The following is a 16,298-nucleotide window of genomic DNA, read 5'->3' on the forward strand; positions in this document are numbered from 1 at the left end:
ACATTAACACAAGAGAGATCCTTTAAGCTAATGGCTAAAGAATGTGCCTTGAGCTCTGTGTGAATGCCTAATAGCTTCAACTGTTTGTTTAAAGGCAAAAACAATACTTCTGCAAGATGGCCCTCCCACTTGCTTGTGATAGGCTACCAAGAATAGCAACAGCCTGTGTCACTAGAAAGGGCAAAGCCTTCTGAAATAGAAACAAAGTTGTTCACAAATCACTCTGGGCCATACGCTCTGTAAGCTTCTGTATCACGCTGCCATGAGGAAAATAACCTGTGCGTTTGTTGGCAGCACAGGACGGACAATTGCCCTGTGAAGTGTTTCTACCCTGAAGTGTGGAATAGAGCTGTTAAACGGCCATGGTACCTGTGCAGAATGCGGAGGACCTCAACCAGCAGTGCAGGAAAATGAGAACAGGAGACAGTGATGGTAACAGAGGCGACAGCAGCGGCAACGCCGACCTACACAAGCTTCCCACTCAGTCAGGTAATGTGGCACAGTTTGAATGCCAGCTGTGACTGAATGACAATAGGAGCAAATATATGTAAATAACATTCGGGTCTGGAGGAAAATAGCCTGGCAAAAGCCAGGAGAGTCTAAATTAACACTGTCCATCTGCCCCCTAATTCCTGGCATTGCAAGAGAGGGAAAATGTGAGCAAAGAACGAAGTGTCACCTTTCCCTTTGAATGAGGGTGTTTGAAATACTTTCCCCTGAAGGCCTTGATCCTACAGCTCATGGATGCACCCTCTAATGTGTAAATCCTTCTCCTTTTGCAGATTAGTCACCTGAAAGATCAAAAGAGCCATTGATGCCCGCAATGTCTATTCTATTGTGACCCGTGCACACTAAAGACCAAATTCAACCCTACCCTTGAAATCACTGGAGCTCATTGACTCCAATGGGAGTTGCACCTGCTTATGGCAGTTTGACTTTGGGTCTGCAGACTAGGAATCCAATATAAAATTACTACTGAAAAAAATATTTGCAAGCATAGAGCAACTTTAGTCCATCTGCACTTTGCTGTTTTAACGGTCAGTTTCTCCCAAGCCTCTGGTGTAACACATTTTTTACACCTAGAGATTCTTTTACTGAGATCAGAAGGAGGTGACACAAAATCGTTACATTCTGTTACCATGATTTAAAGCTGAGGCAGAAGAAAGAAAACATTGCTGTAAGCCAGAGAGGGCTATGCCTGAGTTAATGCTCGCTTAGAAATAAATGAATTGAAGTGAACTAACTAACCCAAATATATTAAGATACTATTGGCACAAATAATATTGTTGGAGTGTAATAAAAAGTTATTGATGAGGCCAGCAATATCAACTGATATCTGGGATCACAGGGAAGCTAAGGTTAATGAACAAAAAGCCATTCAGTTTGCGGACACACTATTGAACTATTGTTTTTACAATCTGTACATTATTTATGCAACATAATCTTCAGGTTACAATGTACCCAGTACTTTCCAACACCTCAGTCTTTTGCACTAACGCAGCCACAAAGCGTGAACTGGGTTGGGTTTTCTTTTTGTTTTTGTTTTCTTTTTCAGTGACATAACAATTGTACAAATTTCAGTTTTAAAGTACTGTATTTTCAGCAAGATTTTTAGAAATTATTGTTAAAGGGCTGTAGAATTATGAATATATGAAATATATTTTCCACCAGCTGGCCTGAAAATAATCTCCAATTTAAAGGATCCATATCCTTCTGAACTGTTTTAACTTCCATGGGAAAGTAAAACTTTTTTTCAACCCTCTTGAATCCAGTCTAACTGTCCAGCTCTCAGAGGAAGAGGAAAGAGATAACCAGAGGGAAATGAAGGAATACATTGTAGAAATCTCTAAAAATTACTTAAAATCAATTTTCCATACAAATGTTGCAGTTTTAAGGTTTGATATCTCATGATCTACCAAGGCTACAAATAAATGCCTTGTCCTATTGGAGAGGGGGAATCCCATTGCGTCATATAGTCATATCTATGTGACAAACTCCTTTTATCATGCACTTTTGACTGCCTGATCTATTTACCATTAACCTATTTTTGACAGAACTGCACCCAACTTTCCAAATCTCTGGATAGTTGCAAATAGCGAACACTTTAAAACAATAAACAAACAAACAAAAAAACCTTCCCAAAAGCTGTTTGCTTCTTTCCCGGAAATGTGGAATTTCTCACCCCAAATTACCCGTGAGGCAGTTCAGGAAGGTGAGGGATTGAAAAAACAACCCATCTATTTCCAGACATTATGAAAGTGGGTTGGATTTGTACCAGGGGCGCAGTGATGAAAGATTCCACATCCCATAACCAACATATCCTGTTTGGGGCAGCAATTTCCTTCTGTCTGCATTGTGGGCATCACTGTACTACAAATAATAAATTATAACAACAAAATCATTTTATTTACATTTTTTTAAATTGTGTCATTATGGAGACAGAGAAACTGAAATGTGCTTTTTGGAGCAATTAAAAAACAATGTAGAAACATTTGTGCACAACAGGAATCTCCATGCCTGGAATAATCTCAGATGTGAAGCTGCTGTGATGTGCTGGACAGGGTTCCGAAATGCCCATAGTCAGGAGCCTGCTACAAATTGAAGGGCAGATAAGGATGGTTTTACCTGCCTCTGATGGAATCACCCCCCCCCTCGAATGCTTATAAATCTTCCCTGCCGGAAATGACTTACCCGTGCATCTCATAATATACAGTTACCTTTGAAATGGCTCAGATTGCACCAAATGACAGGTTAAAAAAATTATGGGGAAGGATGCACACCCTCCATAACATCTTCATCCCTCATCTCTACCCCTAATTTCAATTACACATGCTGAACTCTAGGCAATACTGTTACTATCCTCAGTCTGATTTTCAGGAACAAAGCATAAACATTTTACAAAATGCTCTTAAAGATAAGTTTGTTTGTCAGGCAGTGCTGCTTTCTTCCTTGGTTGTGAGAAAGCATTTTTGTTGAAATGGAAAAACAAATGAATAGCTTTCTCAATCCTTTTTATTTTTAGTCACACACCTATTGGCCATGGGGTTTATCCAGTATTTTTTACGGAAGCCTCCCATTAAAATATATATATTAGCAGCACATGACAGTGAATTGCTATATATATTTTACGGTTCTCACAAAAACAAAAGAAATATATATATTTTTAAAAGAAGTGTTTTTTAAAGGGAATGTCTAAAACCCTCTCTGCCCAGAAATATCACAAAAAGCCTGTATTTAAAAGGAGTGTCTGTAAAACTACTGGAAGTCTAAAGCAAAAGTCACATTGAAGTCAATGGGAGTTTTGTCGAGGAAAGACTTGGAGCTTGTCTTCACATACATCACTACAGATGCGCAACTGTAGCGCAAGTGAAGATGCTACTACGCCAACAGAAGAGCTTCTCCCATCAGCATAGTTAATCCACCTCCATAAGAAGCGGTAGCTATGTCAACAGAGCACTGTCTACACCGGAGTTAGGTCGGTATAACTACGTCAGTCAGGATTTTTGACACCCCTGAGCAATATAGTTATACCAATATAACTCTATAGTGTAGACCTGGCCTGAGTGGAAGCTGAGTAAAGCTCTCAGGATTTAACCCAATGAGAATTTTGCCCAAGTAAGGACTGAGTATGGTAAGGGACATTAAGATTTGGCCCAGTAATAATAAAAACACGTATAGGCTTCAGGGAAAAGCAATGACTGCAGATTAAATGTGATTGACATAGAACTGCTGAGAGAGTTTGCTGCTGCAATTGTAGAATGTTCTATTTGCCCCTTTCATGCCAGAAGGTGCTGTACATTCAAGGGCCAAATTTGAAAAGGCAGCACAATTCATTTCAAAAGGCTGCCAGGATTGACAGATGATAGGCTCATCTGCAGAACTGTGGTGGGTGGGGGGCACTGTCAGACAACAAACGGGAACCAGAGGCTTCCCTAAAAATTAAAAACCTGCTCTACTGGTGTAACTAGCTGTTCCCAAACCTGCTTGGGGGAAGAGAGAGGAGGTGAGAGTTGTAGATCAACAGCGTAACACAAGTTGCCGCAAGTTTGTAAAACTGGGTAGATCTAATAACATGATCCTCAGGCCCGATAGGAGGTTCTCCAACTAGTAGTGAAAAAACAACGCTAACATTTAAAATTACCAATACAATAACCATCCTATTCTTATTAAACATTGGCATGCATCAGTGGTGCACAACCTTTGTGGCCTTGAGTCCCACACTGGTAACTTCCAAGCTGTCTGAGAGCCATACCAAACTGGCATAATTTTTTTAATCAAAAATAATTTATTTTAAAATAACCATAATATTTATCCCGGGGGCACAAGTCTTATTCCTGTCCCCACTGAATTCCTCCACCAGGGCATAACTGAAGGATTTTCCCCCCAGCACTACTACTGTATTAAAAGCAGAGGATCAAAGATGGGAGAAGGTTAGTTTCTGCAGTGAGGTTAACACCTGCATCACATATGTATACCATTAGCCAGATTTGTAGCAGGTGTAAATTGGGGTTGCTCAGTTGAAGCCAATTTATGTCCCCTGAAGATCTGGCCCACAGTGTAACTTTACACAAATCAGTGCTTCCAATAAACCTGTTGGTCTTGGATACTGTAGGCATAAATGGAGAAAAAAGTATTGGGTATAGTGCAGAGGAGATCACAGCAATTGAAAATAAATACAGAGCTATCCATTACTTTCAGATGGGCTAGGTATCTTTCTACCATACACCACTCTCCAGCCAAGTTGACTGAACTACTCATCCAAACCTGCCCCAAAAGAATTAGTTGAAATACTGTCTGCACTATGTTGCAGAAGCCACTTCCCACTGGTACATAAGCTCTCTGCAACTAACTGGAAAATCAGCAGTCAATTCACTTGGCCTCTAATTGTGTGGTACCCAACATCATGCTGAGAAGAAAAAAAAAACTATGCTGAGTGGAAGAATTAACCCAACAATAATAAACTAGAATTATCCATCAAAGGCTAGGGTGCAAAGGCTTCACAACAAGCATAATATGATCAGTTACATCTTTCTTGTAGTAATAAACAATGAATCTCAGTTGTATAAAACACAGTTTATTTTAAAGTAGAGATACAATAGCATATGTTCTCCATTTTGTCTATTCTATCACCATCTGGTTTTTATTCCCAATGGTGCAGCCATCAGAAACTATATGAAACAGAGGCGATGCTAGCCCATTGGGGGCCCTAAGCAGGAATATTTTTAGGGACCTCCCCACACACAACACATACTAATAATTAATAGGGAGCCCCCTTGAGCTGCTCAGGGCTCTAAGCAATTGCTTAGTCTGTTTATGCCTAGTGCTGGTTCTGATGTGAAATATCTGATCTTTTTGTTACAAAGAACCCAAGGATTAATGATGAGTGAATCCCAAAGTGTTCAGAGGTTTGCACCCCAAAATTTGGCTTATCTGAAATATCCAATCTATCTATCTGGAGCAGCAAAACTGGGTTGGAAATCTTAGTCTGGTTCCCAGTGGATAAGTGTCCACATTACAAAGGAACACCCCCAAAATCAGCAGCCTTAGCATTCTCAGCAAGGCCAAAGATTTAATGGGAGTCCAGGATAAACTATATTCTCACATGTAGGGGTGGTCCCTCCAAGGTGGTATTGAAGCACTTTGGTTAGGAAGCATGTACTATTCTTGTCTATAATATACCAACTGTGTGGATAAGAGTTCTAGGGCTGTCAGTCTGATGCCTTTCGTGGCGACTAAATTCAACTTAGGAAAAATGTTGGAAATTTAAAAGGAAAAAATGCTTTCTTGGCAAAAGCCTCTTTATTGGATGTCTGTTCCATTGTCACTGTTGGGCAGGCTTACTTATTTAGGGTCTGATCTAAAAGCCAGTGAAGTCAAATGAGAACTGGACAAATTTATGAGTGTGATTGTCTGATGGGGTTGCTTGTGATGGTAGCGGACAGGGCTCAACAGCCCTGGGGTTGGCCCATTTCTTGTTTACATCTTATGTTTCTAAAAGTTAATGTGTTAGGGCTTCAGCTGACCACTTGCAGGGATCAGGATTGGAAGGGATTTCCCCCAGCACCAATTTATTTTTATCTTCTTCTTCTGGAAAATCAGGGATGGCCACGGCTGGAGATGGAACATTGGACAGAGAGCACCAGGGCTCTGAGGTGGTGCCAAGCATTCTCTCTTTCAAGTGCTTGGCTGATTGGTTTTTGCTCACATTCTCAGGGTCTAACTGATCACCATATGTGGAGTCAGCAGGTGGCAGTGACCTTGGGTTTTTTTCCTTCTCCTGCACTGTGTGGGTGTGGGTCACTGGCCAGTATTATCTGCGTATATCTCACTTACTCATTCCCCAGGCACTGGTGCACCTTGGTCCCTCCTATTCTCTGTCTTGGCAAATAATAGTCTAGTCTCCTGTGGGCCATAATACTTTGGTCTAATTTCAGGGCTTGTCTTCATGTACAGCACTACGGCAGCACAGCTGCACCACTGTAGCACTTTAGCGAAGATGCTACTACGCCAACAGGAGAGCGTCTCCCATCGGCATAATGAATCCACCTCCCTGAGGGGCGGTAGCTATGTTGACAGGAGAAGCTTCCCCACCAACACAGCACTGTCTACATGGGGGGCTAAGTCACTCAGGGGTGTGAATTTTTCACATCCCTGAGCAACATAGTTATACCAATATACGTCTGTAGTGAAGACCTGGCCTCAGTCGTTGGGCTTAATATGCAGGTGCTGGGTAATGTTAGTGGCCTGTGATATACAGGAGGTCAAACTAGATGATCTGGTGCTCCCACCTGGCATTAAACTCTATAACTGAATGGGAGTCTTTCTGTTACTTCAATGGGTTTGGGATCAGGTGCTTAAGAGATACTAAAAATAAAGGGGAAAAACGAAGTGCATTACATGATATATATTTTTCCTGCTTTCAGCAATGTCACTTGATATGACCAATGTTGTTGGGTTCTTCTTCATTTGATCATATTGTTTTTCCCCAAACTGAGACCTTAGAACAAGATTTTGAGGACAGATTTATAAAATAACTTTATTATTGATGATTAGAATGGTACAGAGCTCATTTTTGTTTTTCTTCTGTAATTCCAGGATGTGGAACGTTTACTTTTCTGTCATCTGCCATTGCTGCCATCAGTGGATTCCTAATGGGTTATGAACTGGGACTCATCTCTGGGGCTCTTCTTCAGCTAAGCAGTATACTAGCACTTTCTTGCAAACAACAGGAAATAGTCGTAAGCTCCCTCCTCATTGGGGCCTTACTAGCCTCACTTACTGGTGGATTCCTAATAGACCGATTTGGAAGGAGAATTGCGATTATTATAGCATCTTGTTTACTTGTACTGGGAAGCCTGATCTTGATACTCAGTACATCATATGGCATACTTATTGTAGGACGGATTGCTATTGGCATTTCAATATCATTATCCTCAATTGCAACATGTGTATATATCGCTGAGATAGCCCCACAGCATAGAAGAGGCCTGCTTGTATCATTAAATGAACTTATGATTGTGATTGGCATTCTTTTTGCCTACATTTCAAATTATGTATTCACCAATGTTTCCCATGGCTGGAAGTATATGTTTGGCCTTGTGATACCAATAGGTGCCTTGCAAGCTATTGCCATGTATTTCCTTCCACCGAGTCCTCGGTTTCTTGTTATGAAAGGTAGTGATGAAGCTGCTAGCAAGGTACTGGGAAGGCTAAGGGCAACTTCAGATACTGCTGAAGAACTCACTGTGATCAAGTCTTCTTTGAAAGATGAACATCAGTACAGTTTCTTGGACCTGTTTCGTTCAAAAGACAACATGAGAGCCCGAATGCTAATAGGCCTCACGCTAGTGTTTTTTGTGCAAACAACAGGGCAGCCTAACATTTTATTTTATGCATCCACTGTTTTGAAGTCAGTTGGGTTCCAGAGCAATGAAGCAGCTAGCTTGGCCTCGACTGGAGTTGGAGTGGTTAAAGTGGTTAGTACAATCCCAGCCACTGTTTTTGTGGATCAAGTTGGAAGCAAAACCTTTCTGTGTATTGGTTCTTCTATTATGGCAGTGTCACTGGTCACCATGGGATTGGTGAATCTTAATATACACATGAATTTCACTAATATCTGTAGAAACCAGTTCCTGGAAGATTCCATTTTTCGTGGACCAGGAAACGTGAGTGCCAGCAATGAGAGTCTCAAGGAGCAGTTTGCTGGTATGCCTTCCCAGGGCAGAACATCACTAACCACGCTGAGAAAATTTGAAATTGCTAAGGAGGAGGAGCAGAACAGCACAGTCTTGGCAGGAGGAAGGAACTCTGCAGCAAGCCAAACAGCATCCCACATAGTAATAGACACTGTGGAAGTTCCAGCTGCTCTGAAATGGCTGTCTTTGGCCAGCTTGCTTGTTTATGTTGCTGCTTTTTCCATAGGTCTTGGACCAAGTAAGTATTTCATATTTTTTATTCCTTTTAATGATTTATTTAAAAGTAAATTAAGCACTGGTGTAAGATGCCCATGTTGACATCACTGGAAATTGAAGTTCTCAATCCACAGAACAAACATCACAATAAGCAGCAGTATGTGTTTCCACCATGCTGCTCTGCCAACAGACTCTGATCCTATTCTGGAGAAACCAACTCAAGGCGTGCGAGAGAGCAATTCAGTCTCCATTGCCCAGTCAGTCTTTGACCTCTCTGCTAAGATCGCCACTAGAGGCCCTAACTACTCTTTTCCTTCTTCTTTTTCACAAACTCTTTCATATTATTTTACCCATCGGATTGATTTTTAAAAAAATCAGATTGTAAAATGTGCATGCACAAAGCCCATTATTTATTAACAGACTTTGTGTGCCTGTGTGCCCTGACACAAAAATGGCTTGGAAACATAGTGTACTCCTTGCAGTTAATTATGATAAAGAGTTTACCATGAGCATAACAACCCTACTGTCATACTAAAGGCAAAAAAGTGAAGACAAAACCCAACAATAGTTATTTATTTAGGATAAATAGCTCACTAGGATAGCTGCCTGAGATAAACATTCATTGCCAAGAGGGACCTAAGGGATAGCAGTTTGATAATTTTCAGAGTAGCAGTCATGTTAGTCTGTATCTGCAAAAAGAACAGGAGTACTTGTGGCACCTTAGAGACTAACAAATTTATTTGAGCATAAGCTTTCGCGGGCTAAACCCCACTTCATCGGATGCATGTTACTCCAGCATACTTTAGTACATTATAACCAGTCTAAGGGCTAGATTCTGTTCTCAGTTACACTGGTATAAATCCTGAGTAACATCACTAAAAAGAGTTACTTCAGATTTACACCAGTGTAACAGAGAGCACAAACTAATCCTAGAATAGCAACCAGTAGGGAAGCATCACAATTTCAATTCCTATTCCGTTAACAAGTTTTCTTAAAACAAGGAATTAAAAGTTTCTTCAAATGAAACAAAATGTGGACGTCTATTTTATTGGAAGGGGCAACTTATTCTAGCATCGTGGATGCAATTGAGTGTGCTTTCCACAGACACTTGAGTTCTAGGGACTTTAAAATAGATAGGTTTGAACAAGGGCACTTTTGCAATGTACACTGGATATGAAATAAATGTGCTGGTGTATCTATACAGTGTAGTGACTCAGTGTCCAAGGCTCAGTTAACACTGATTAAATACAGAAAGCTCAGATTAACTGAATCAAGGAATTGCTGGAGTCTGTAAATAATAGAAGGTTTTATATATTGTAATTATATGTGCCGTGGCTGAAAGGCAGGATAAGGATTGAGTTTCATATGTAACTCCTGGCTTTTCTGCTTGCAGCTCAAACCCTTTAAAGATATTTCAAATGTGTAGATTTGGTCTATTAAATTTAATTTTCGTAGTGTTAGCTTTTTTAAAAAAAACAATCCCTCAATTATAAAAATTGGCCCATTTAAAATGTTTGGATTACTCAACCTGTTACACTGTCTGCCAAATTGTTACTTTTAAACCACGATCCATGTGGGAAAGGGAGGGTCCATGCCACAGTATAAGTTCCAGAACATTCTGACTGACAAAGCCAGACAATCTCCATGGGGCCCCCAGATGGTGCAGACAGTAGTGGAGGTTTCACTACCTTTTCAATGAGTGCAGCATGCAACTTCCCTTCCATGTCTGGCTTGCTCCGTTGGTTGATATGAAGGAGGGGAGCTGGGGATGACCTCACTTGGCATCTGTATTCTTTCTTGAGTAATTAGCACCCCCAGGCAGATGGGATTGTGCCTAGCCTTGAAAGGGGCAGAAGGTTTCCACTACCTCATCCAGTGGGGCAAAGCTGGCCACAATAGCCTTCTATTTAGAAAATATATGATATTTAGAGTATGCGTAGTTCAAATTCTTATGGAGAGTACATATGAATCCATCTGGAACATGGCAGTACATACATCGGACATATTATTCCAATCCAGCTCTTTAATCTTCCTTTTTTCCTACTGTGAAAGGAATTTTGGCTCTAGTGTGAGGTCCAGTTATTGCCTAAGCTTTCTCAGTAGCCATTTTTTGTTTTATATTTTGTACCTCAGTGGTTTCTTCTTTTTACCAAATTACCAGAAGCAATTAGATTTTCTTATGAACTGATTCATTAAATATCACTATTACTGTTTATGAAAGCACTCAGACACAACCGTTACGAAAACAGATAGATTAAAGCCTTTTTGCATTATAAAAGAGTTGTAGACAAGAGAGCAGCTGTCTAGTCCAATTTTAATTCCAATATACTGTATATTTATATAAACAAGCCCTTATGCAAGATAAGAGGGGCAGCTTTATTTGTCTGTTTTGCATTAAGTTTGATGAAGTGCGATCCAGCTTCTCGCTTACACTCGGTTTCAGACAATTATTAGGGTACATTACAAGCGCAATAAATCAGTGTTGCACCACACTGCAGGACAGCACACATTGTCTCGCTGACCATACTCACATAAGCACCATGAGCTCCTATTAACTAAGGTGCAGATGTTAGACATACTTGACACACCTTTGGTTTCTTTATCTTCTGTCATCAACATCTGGCATTTCAAAAAGGTCAAATGGGGAGGAGCCCCATTAATCAGGAAACAAAAATACGTGCACAGCAGATAATTATCAATCCATAGTGAAAATGAAGCTGCAAAGGCAAAGTGAGTGAGGTGGAAACTTGTTTGATTTCAGTGAGCGTTTACAAAGAGATATGGGCCCTCAGGACCTAAGTTCAGGCATAAGAACTTGCCATAGAACATGAGAAATTAGAGCCTACAGATGACACTATGCCTAAAACAGAACACAGAACAGAAGTAGGATGCTGAGTTTAATGCTGTACATAGATGGATCACAGATAAGTTGCCTACATTGAAAGCTGGATGCAATAGTGAAAATGTATTTAATATAGACTAGGAAACAAACGTCTTCTATAGAGGGTATCTGCTCATGGTCACATTCTAAAGGATAGAAAATTAATTGGAATAATAGAAAAGCAAGTCATATCTATGATGTGATAACCATTTGGGGACAGAAATAAAAAGTTCTTTGTTGTAAATAAAAGTAAACTCCATTGGTCACCATTAATTGTAAGACCGAGGCAATGGAAATTCCTGATGATGAGACTATTTTCCTAAGTGAGACCCGTGAATTTGAGTGTGATAATCCTGTTAGAATCATAGAATCATAGAATCATAGAAGATTAGGGTTGGAAGAGACCTCAGGAGTTCATCTAGTCCAACCCCCTGCTCAAAGCAGGACCAACCCCAACTAAATCATCCCAGCCAGGGCTTTGTTTTTTGTTTTTGTTTCTTCCCTGCAAACAACAAGGCTACTTTCAGACCTGATATAAGTGTGTACAGTTCCACACTAACAGTAATGGAATGACACCCTTTTACAAAGAATCAGATTCTTTGTCCCAGTCTGCTCCCTTTGTGCCACTTAGGACTGAAGCTCACGCTGCGCAAAGAGAATGGAAAACTCCAGTAAATCCCCTGCTGGGGATATTCCCAGCATCTGGAATTCACAAAGAAACAAACAAAAGAGATGGCAGAACCAGCTCCTATGTGTTCCACCCCACATCCTCTGGCCCAGGGGTTGTCTCATGCTTGAGGAGAGTGAGAGAATAGCCATATGAAGTGCAGTTATAGCCAACTGGTGTGTGATCTGTAGAGGCCCGTACCTAACTGGCATAAGTTAGAGCAGCATTCAGGCAGCTCAAACCTGCAGCAGGGCCAAGGCCAGGGCAGATTATTAGGTAGCCATAACCAGTTCCTGATGGCCTCTCGCTAAGATGGACAAAGCACAGAATGTATGGCAAGGTCTGAATTTATTCCAACAATTGAAATTAAACTCATGGACATAGGAGCAATTCACAGTTTGAACAGAGCTGATAGAGTTTGGGGCAATGGCAGATTGGGGGGGAGGGGTTTACACACACACACACACACACACACACACATATATATGTCCAGATGAGGTCTACACATTTCCCAGAGCTTGTAAAGCTGTGAAACCGACAACACTGACTTCTGTTATAGAAACACCAGATGCAGATCACTTCTCCCAAAAGGTGGAGGGACTTTTTCTGCTGTTTAGGAACATAATTTGGCACTTATTCTATGGTGAGGAATGCTTTTATTGAAGGGGAGCATGAATAATTTTCTGCATTTTGGTTATATATATATATAAAACCCACCATTTGTTATATATATATATGTGTGTGTGTGTGTATAACCCCCCCCCCCAGCATGTTCTCTAAATACTTCTAAATATTTTCACAAAATGACTCCTCTTTCTAATGTAAAATCTTAACCTGTTCTCTTTGCAGTTGTAGAGGCTTTTAGGCAGTTGAACAATACACTTGAGGCCTAATCCTCTGCTGGTATAAATTAGTGCAGCTTCCTTGACTTCAGTGGAGATGCACTAATTTACACCAGCTGAGAACTTGGTCCTTCGTTCCCAAATATCATCCTCAATAAAATCTCACCTCTGGCTCTGTCCCTACACACACTACGGAGGCCTGATCTTGCACACACTGACTATGATGAGTACTGCTGACTACCTTGATTATTCCCATTGAAGATCTATTACAAAGTAGGCATTTGCAGGATCAGGCCCTATATTTGTATTTGTTATCATTAGTTAAATAGTGGGATTTAATATCTGGGAGTCTTATCCTAAGAGTGGAATTGAATGTCCTTTACAGGGCTTCAGAGGAAAATTAATTTCCCAGTAAGCAGCTTTATAAAATTGCAAAGGCAAAGCCAACTTTAAGTTTTTGTTCTCAGGGGTGGGTTTTTTTAAATTAATAAGCCTAACGTTCACAAGTTGACATTTTCACCAAGAAATAAATGGACATTCTGTTAACCTCAGCCATTCGTTATTCAGCACTGGGAGAATAGAACAGAATTACATATCGATTATTCAGTTAATCACTTTTCCCCCTTAACTTCTAGAGTCAGAAGATGTTGTGTAGCTAAGCAAATGGGACCTAATCATGCCTCTGTGTCTGTGGAGAGGTCATGGCAATGCAATCACTGCACCAGGGGGAAGGGCAGTGTTGAGCTCATTTTCACAGTGGCCTTTGCATCCCACCATGCAGAAAGTGTTTGTGAGTGTGGTATACGGGGACAGGGGAGGGCCTAGGCAGTTACTTGAACCCTCCCCCTTTCTGTCCCCACCCCATCATGGAAGAAGTATGTAGAGGTCCAGTGCAACCTCAGTGTTGCAGTAGCTGTCATGGAACAACACCGCAGCTGCTCTGTAGGGAGAGAGGATTCCTATACTCACTCCCACCCATCTCCCGAGCACCCAACCTAGCTACTATAGCTTGGCAATGGGCCCAGTAAGACAAAAATGATTCTATTTGGACTCCATTAGGTGCCCTTTTGAATTAATTTGCATTGAACAGAAGATTTTTGCTCACTAATGTCGTCACTGCAGAGCTAACTGGGTGGTCAGCGCCAGGGTTACTTTCGCTCGGGTCTGAGCAGCCATACTGCAAAGCCATACCTGAGTTACTGAGGGTTCATCTACACTTTGAGCTGGGACATAATTTGCAGCTTGAGGAGACATGCCTGAGCTAGCTCTCATGAGCTAGCATGCTAAAATTAGAAGCACAGTCAGACCAACATAAGGGATGAGAGGGTCTCACAGCTCCATACCTGTCTATGCTAGTTACATACGTGGGTAGCTCTCCCCTCCCTTTGCTGCTAGCCAAGTATCTACTTAGCATTTTGGATGTGTGTGTACTGGGGGTGGCTATCCCCTCCCGCTGCCGCAGCTACACTTATATTGTTAGTGTGCTCTCTCGATCAGAGCTAGTGTGACATGTCTCCTCAAACTGGAAAATACAGCTTCCAGCTGCAATGTGGACATACCCTGTCTTCTCACACTGGTGCTGCATTCACCTGTGTGTGTTGCTAGGACTTCTGGGGGCATATCTCATGGTCCTTTATTCCGCAGTAAGCTGAGCCACTCTCTGTTTCTATCCCAGTGAATTGTAGGACAATGTGTCTGTCCTTCTGGGCAGACAGAGGGAACCATAGAAAAGCAGTGAAGGATTAACAGCACTCCAGTGATTTAGCCCACATCCATGGCACAAAGGGGAGGAGGGTTACTAGTTTGAGTGTAAGAACCACTTGGGTTTTAGCCTATATCTCAGGAGAGGCCAGTAGCCTAGGTGTAAAGTACCACTAAGCTCTGATGAGAGGGTTAATGCGTGGATGGGAGCCACATTAGGGGCAACCCAGTGAGAGCCTAAGTTAACTCTCCAATGAAGACATACTCTATGTAGGACCAATCTTTACTAGAGGCCTGTGAAACTTCTAATAATGAAATCTAACTAAAGCAGGATGAAACATGGCTAGCTTCAGGTTTTGCTGCAAACCCAAATTTGGGCCAGTTTTGCCAAACTCACCAAGAATGGGTTGAAATTCAGATGAGATGGAAGCCAAATTCTGAGTGAAACCGAGATCATTTATGCCTAATCTAGAAACTTCGGTTTTGTTGGGAGTTTCTGAGTTTATGTAAATCCAAAGACTTAAGGCAAGACGCAGGAGGCAGTGTGTGTGTATGTGGAAATCTAGTCAAAGCAGTGAAATATTAACCACTGGAGGAAATGAAAGGGACAAATCTCCATCCAGCTTTTTACTATTTTGGAGTAGTCCTCTTCAGTGGGGACACAGATCTCATGTGTTTTCATGTAGTTTAGAATAATTAACTTCCAAAAATCCCAAGTATCTGCCTATACTGACATGCCCTTGCAAACCAAAACCATCATCCTTGCAGTAATTCCACTGAAGTCATTGGAGTTAAATCAGGGATGATATTGGCCCACTGCATTTTGCACATCTGTAATCATTAGTTTGACTTGTTACATGGTTTGAAGATGCTAAGTGTCTTGTTTTGTACATTTCTTTGGCATATTCCCTTCAAACACTTGGTGCAAATTTAAAACAGAACAAAATAGCCAGTTTCACTTCTGGCTTTGATCAACCCACTGATGTGATGACAAGGGTGATACGCCATGCTCATATTTATGATCAAGCCACTATTTCCCTCCACCCCCAACATATTGCTGCAGAACCCAACTTTGACCAAATTTTAAATGGGGACATTGCGTCTCCTTCAAGACATTGGAAAAGCTGGTAAAGAAAATAAGTGAGTGAGGATGCAGTGTTACTTGCAACATCATTAGAGCTGTGCAAAGTTGAAAAATGTTTGTTTGGATCAAATGAAATGTTCCATTTCGTTTTTGCAAGGGGGTGAATGCTTTTAAAAAGAAAACAAGTTAAATTCAAAACAAGTCATTTTGAATAAAAATATTTAAACATTTTTCAAAAATGTCAAAATGAAATGTTTTGATTTTTTCAGGGGTTTTTCCCTGACTGAAACAATTCTGCAAATTTGACATTAATTTACAAAACGTTTCAGACAACCCAAATTTGCATTTTTCAGTGAAAAAAGTTTCAGCCTTAAAATTTTGCCCATCTCTAAACATAACCCATTACTCTCAGCAGTTGTTTTAGTTGGACATTATTCAGCTACAAAATAGTATAAGCCACATTGCCTTACAATAGATTGGAAGACACTGGTAGAAGCTGAGTGTTTTACAGCTCTCATCAATATCTCTGACACTAGACAAAGTAACATTTCAAGCTTTTATAAGACATCAATTTACTATATTTGTTTATAGTGCACAGAAATTTAATGTTAATCATTCATGCTACAGTGTTCCCTTGTATATTTGTTTGAAGCATTGTATTTATGAGTTCATAAGTTTTACAAACTCTTCATGATCTTGCCTTACAGTTCAC

General features: G+C 40.7%; 1 protein-coding gene across 1 annotated transcript in view; it reads left to right on the forward strand.

Moving 5' to 3' along the window:
- Window positions 1-245: 245 nt before the first annotated feature.
- The window catches only part of SLC2A12 (solute carrier family 2 member 12), a 36,485-nt gene continuing 20,432 nt past the window's right edge, over window positions 246-16,298 (forward strand). Inside the window, exons 1-2 of the mRNA XM_024208083.2 lie at window positions 246-489; window positions 7,096-8,433. Coding sequence (XP_024063851.2) covers window positions 363-489; window positions 7,096-8,433 — 1,465 coding nt within the window. The 5' untranslated portion in view covers window positions 246-362. The remainder of the gene's footprint in view (window positions 490-7,095; window positions 8,434-16,298) is intronic.

The sequence above is a fragment of the Terrapene carolina genome, unplaced genomic scaffold, assembly GCF_002925995.2.
Source record: "Terrapene carolina triunguis isolate 2854851 unplaced genomic scaffold, T_m_triunguis-2.0 Scaffold85, whole genome shotgun sequence".
In the NCBI taxonomy this organism is placed as follows: Eukaryota; Metazoa; Chordata; order Testudines; family Emydidae; genus Terrapene; species Terrapene triunguis.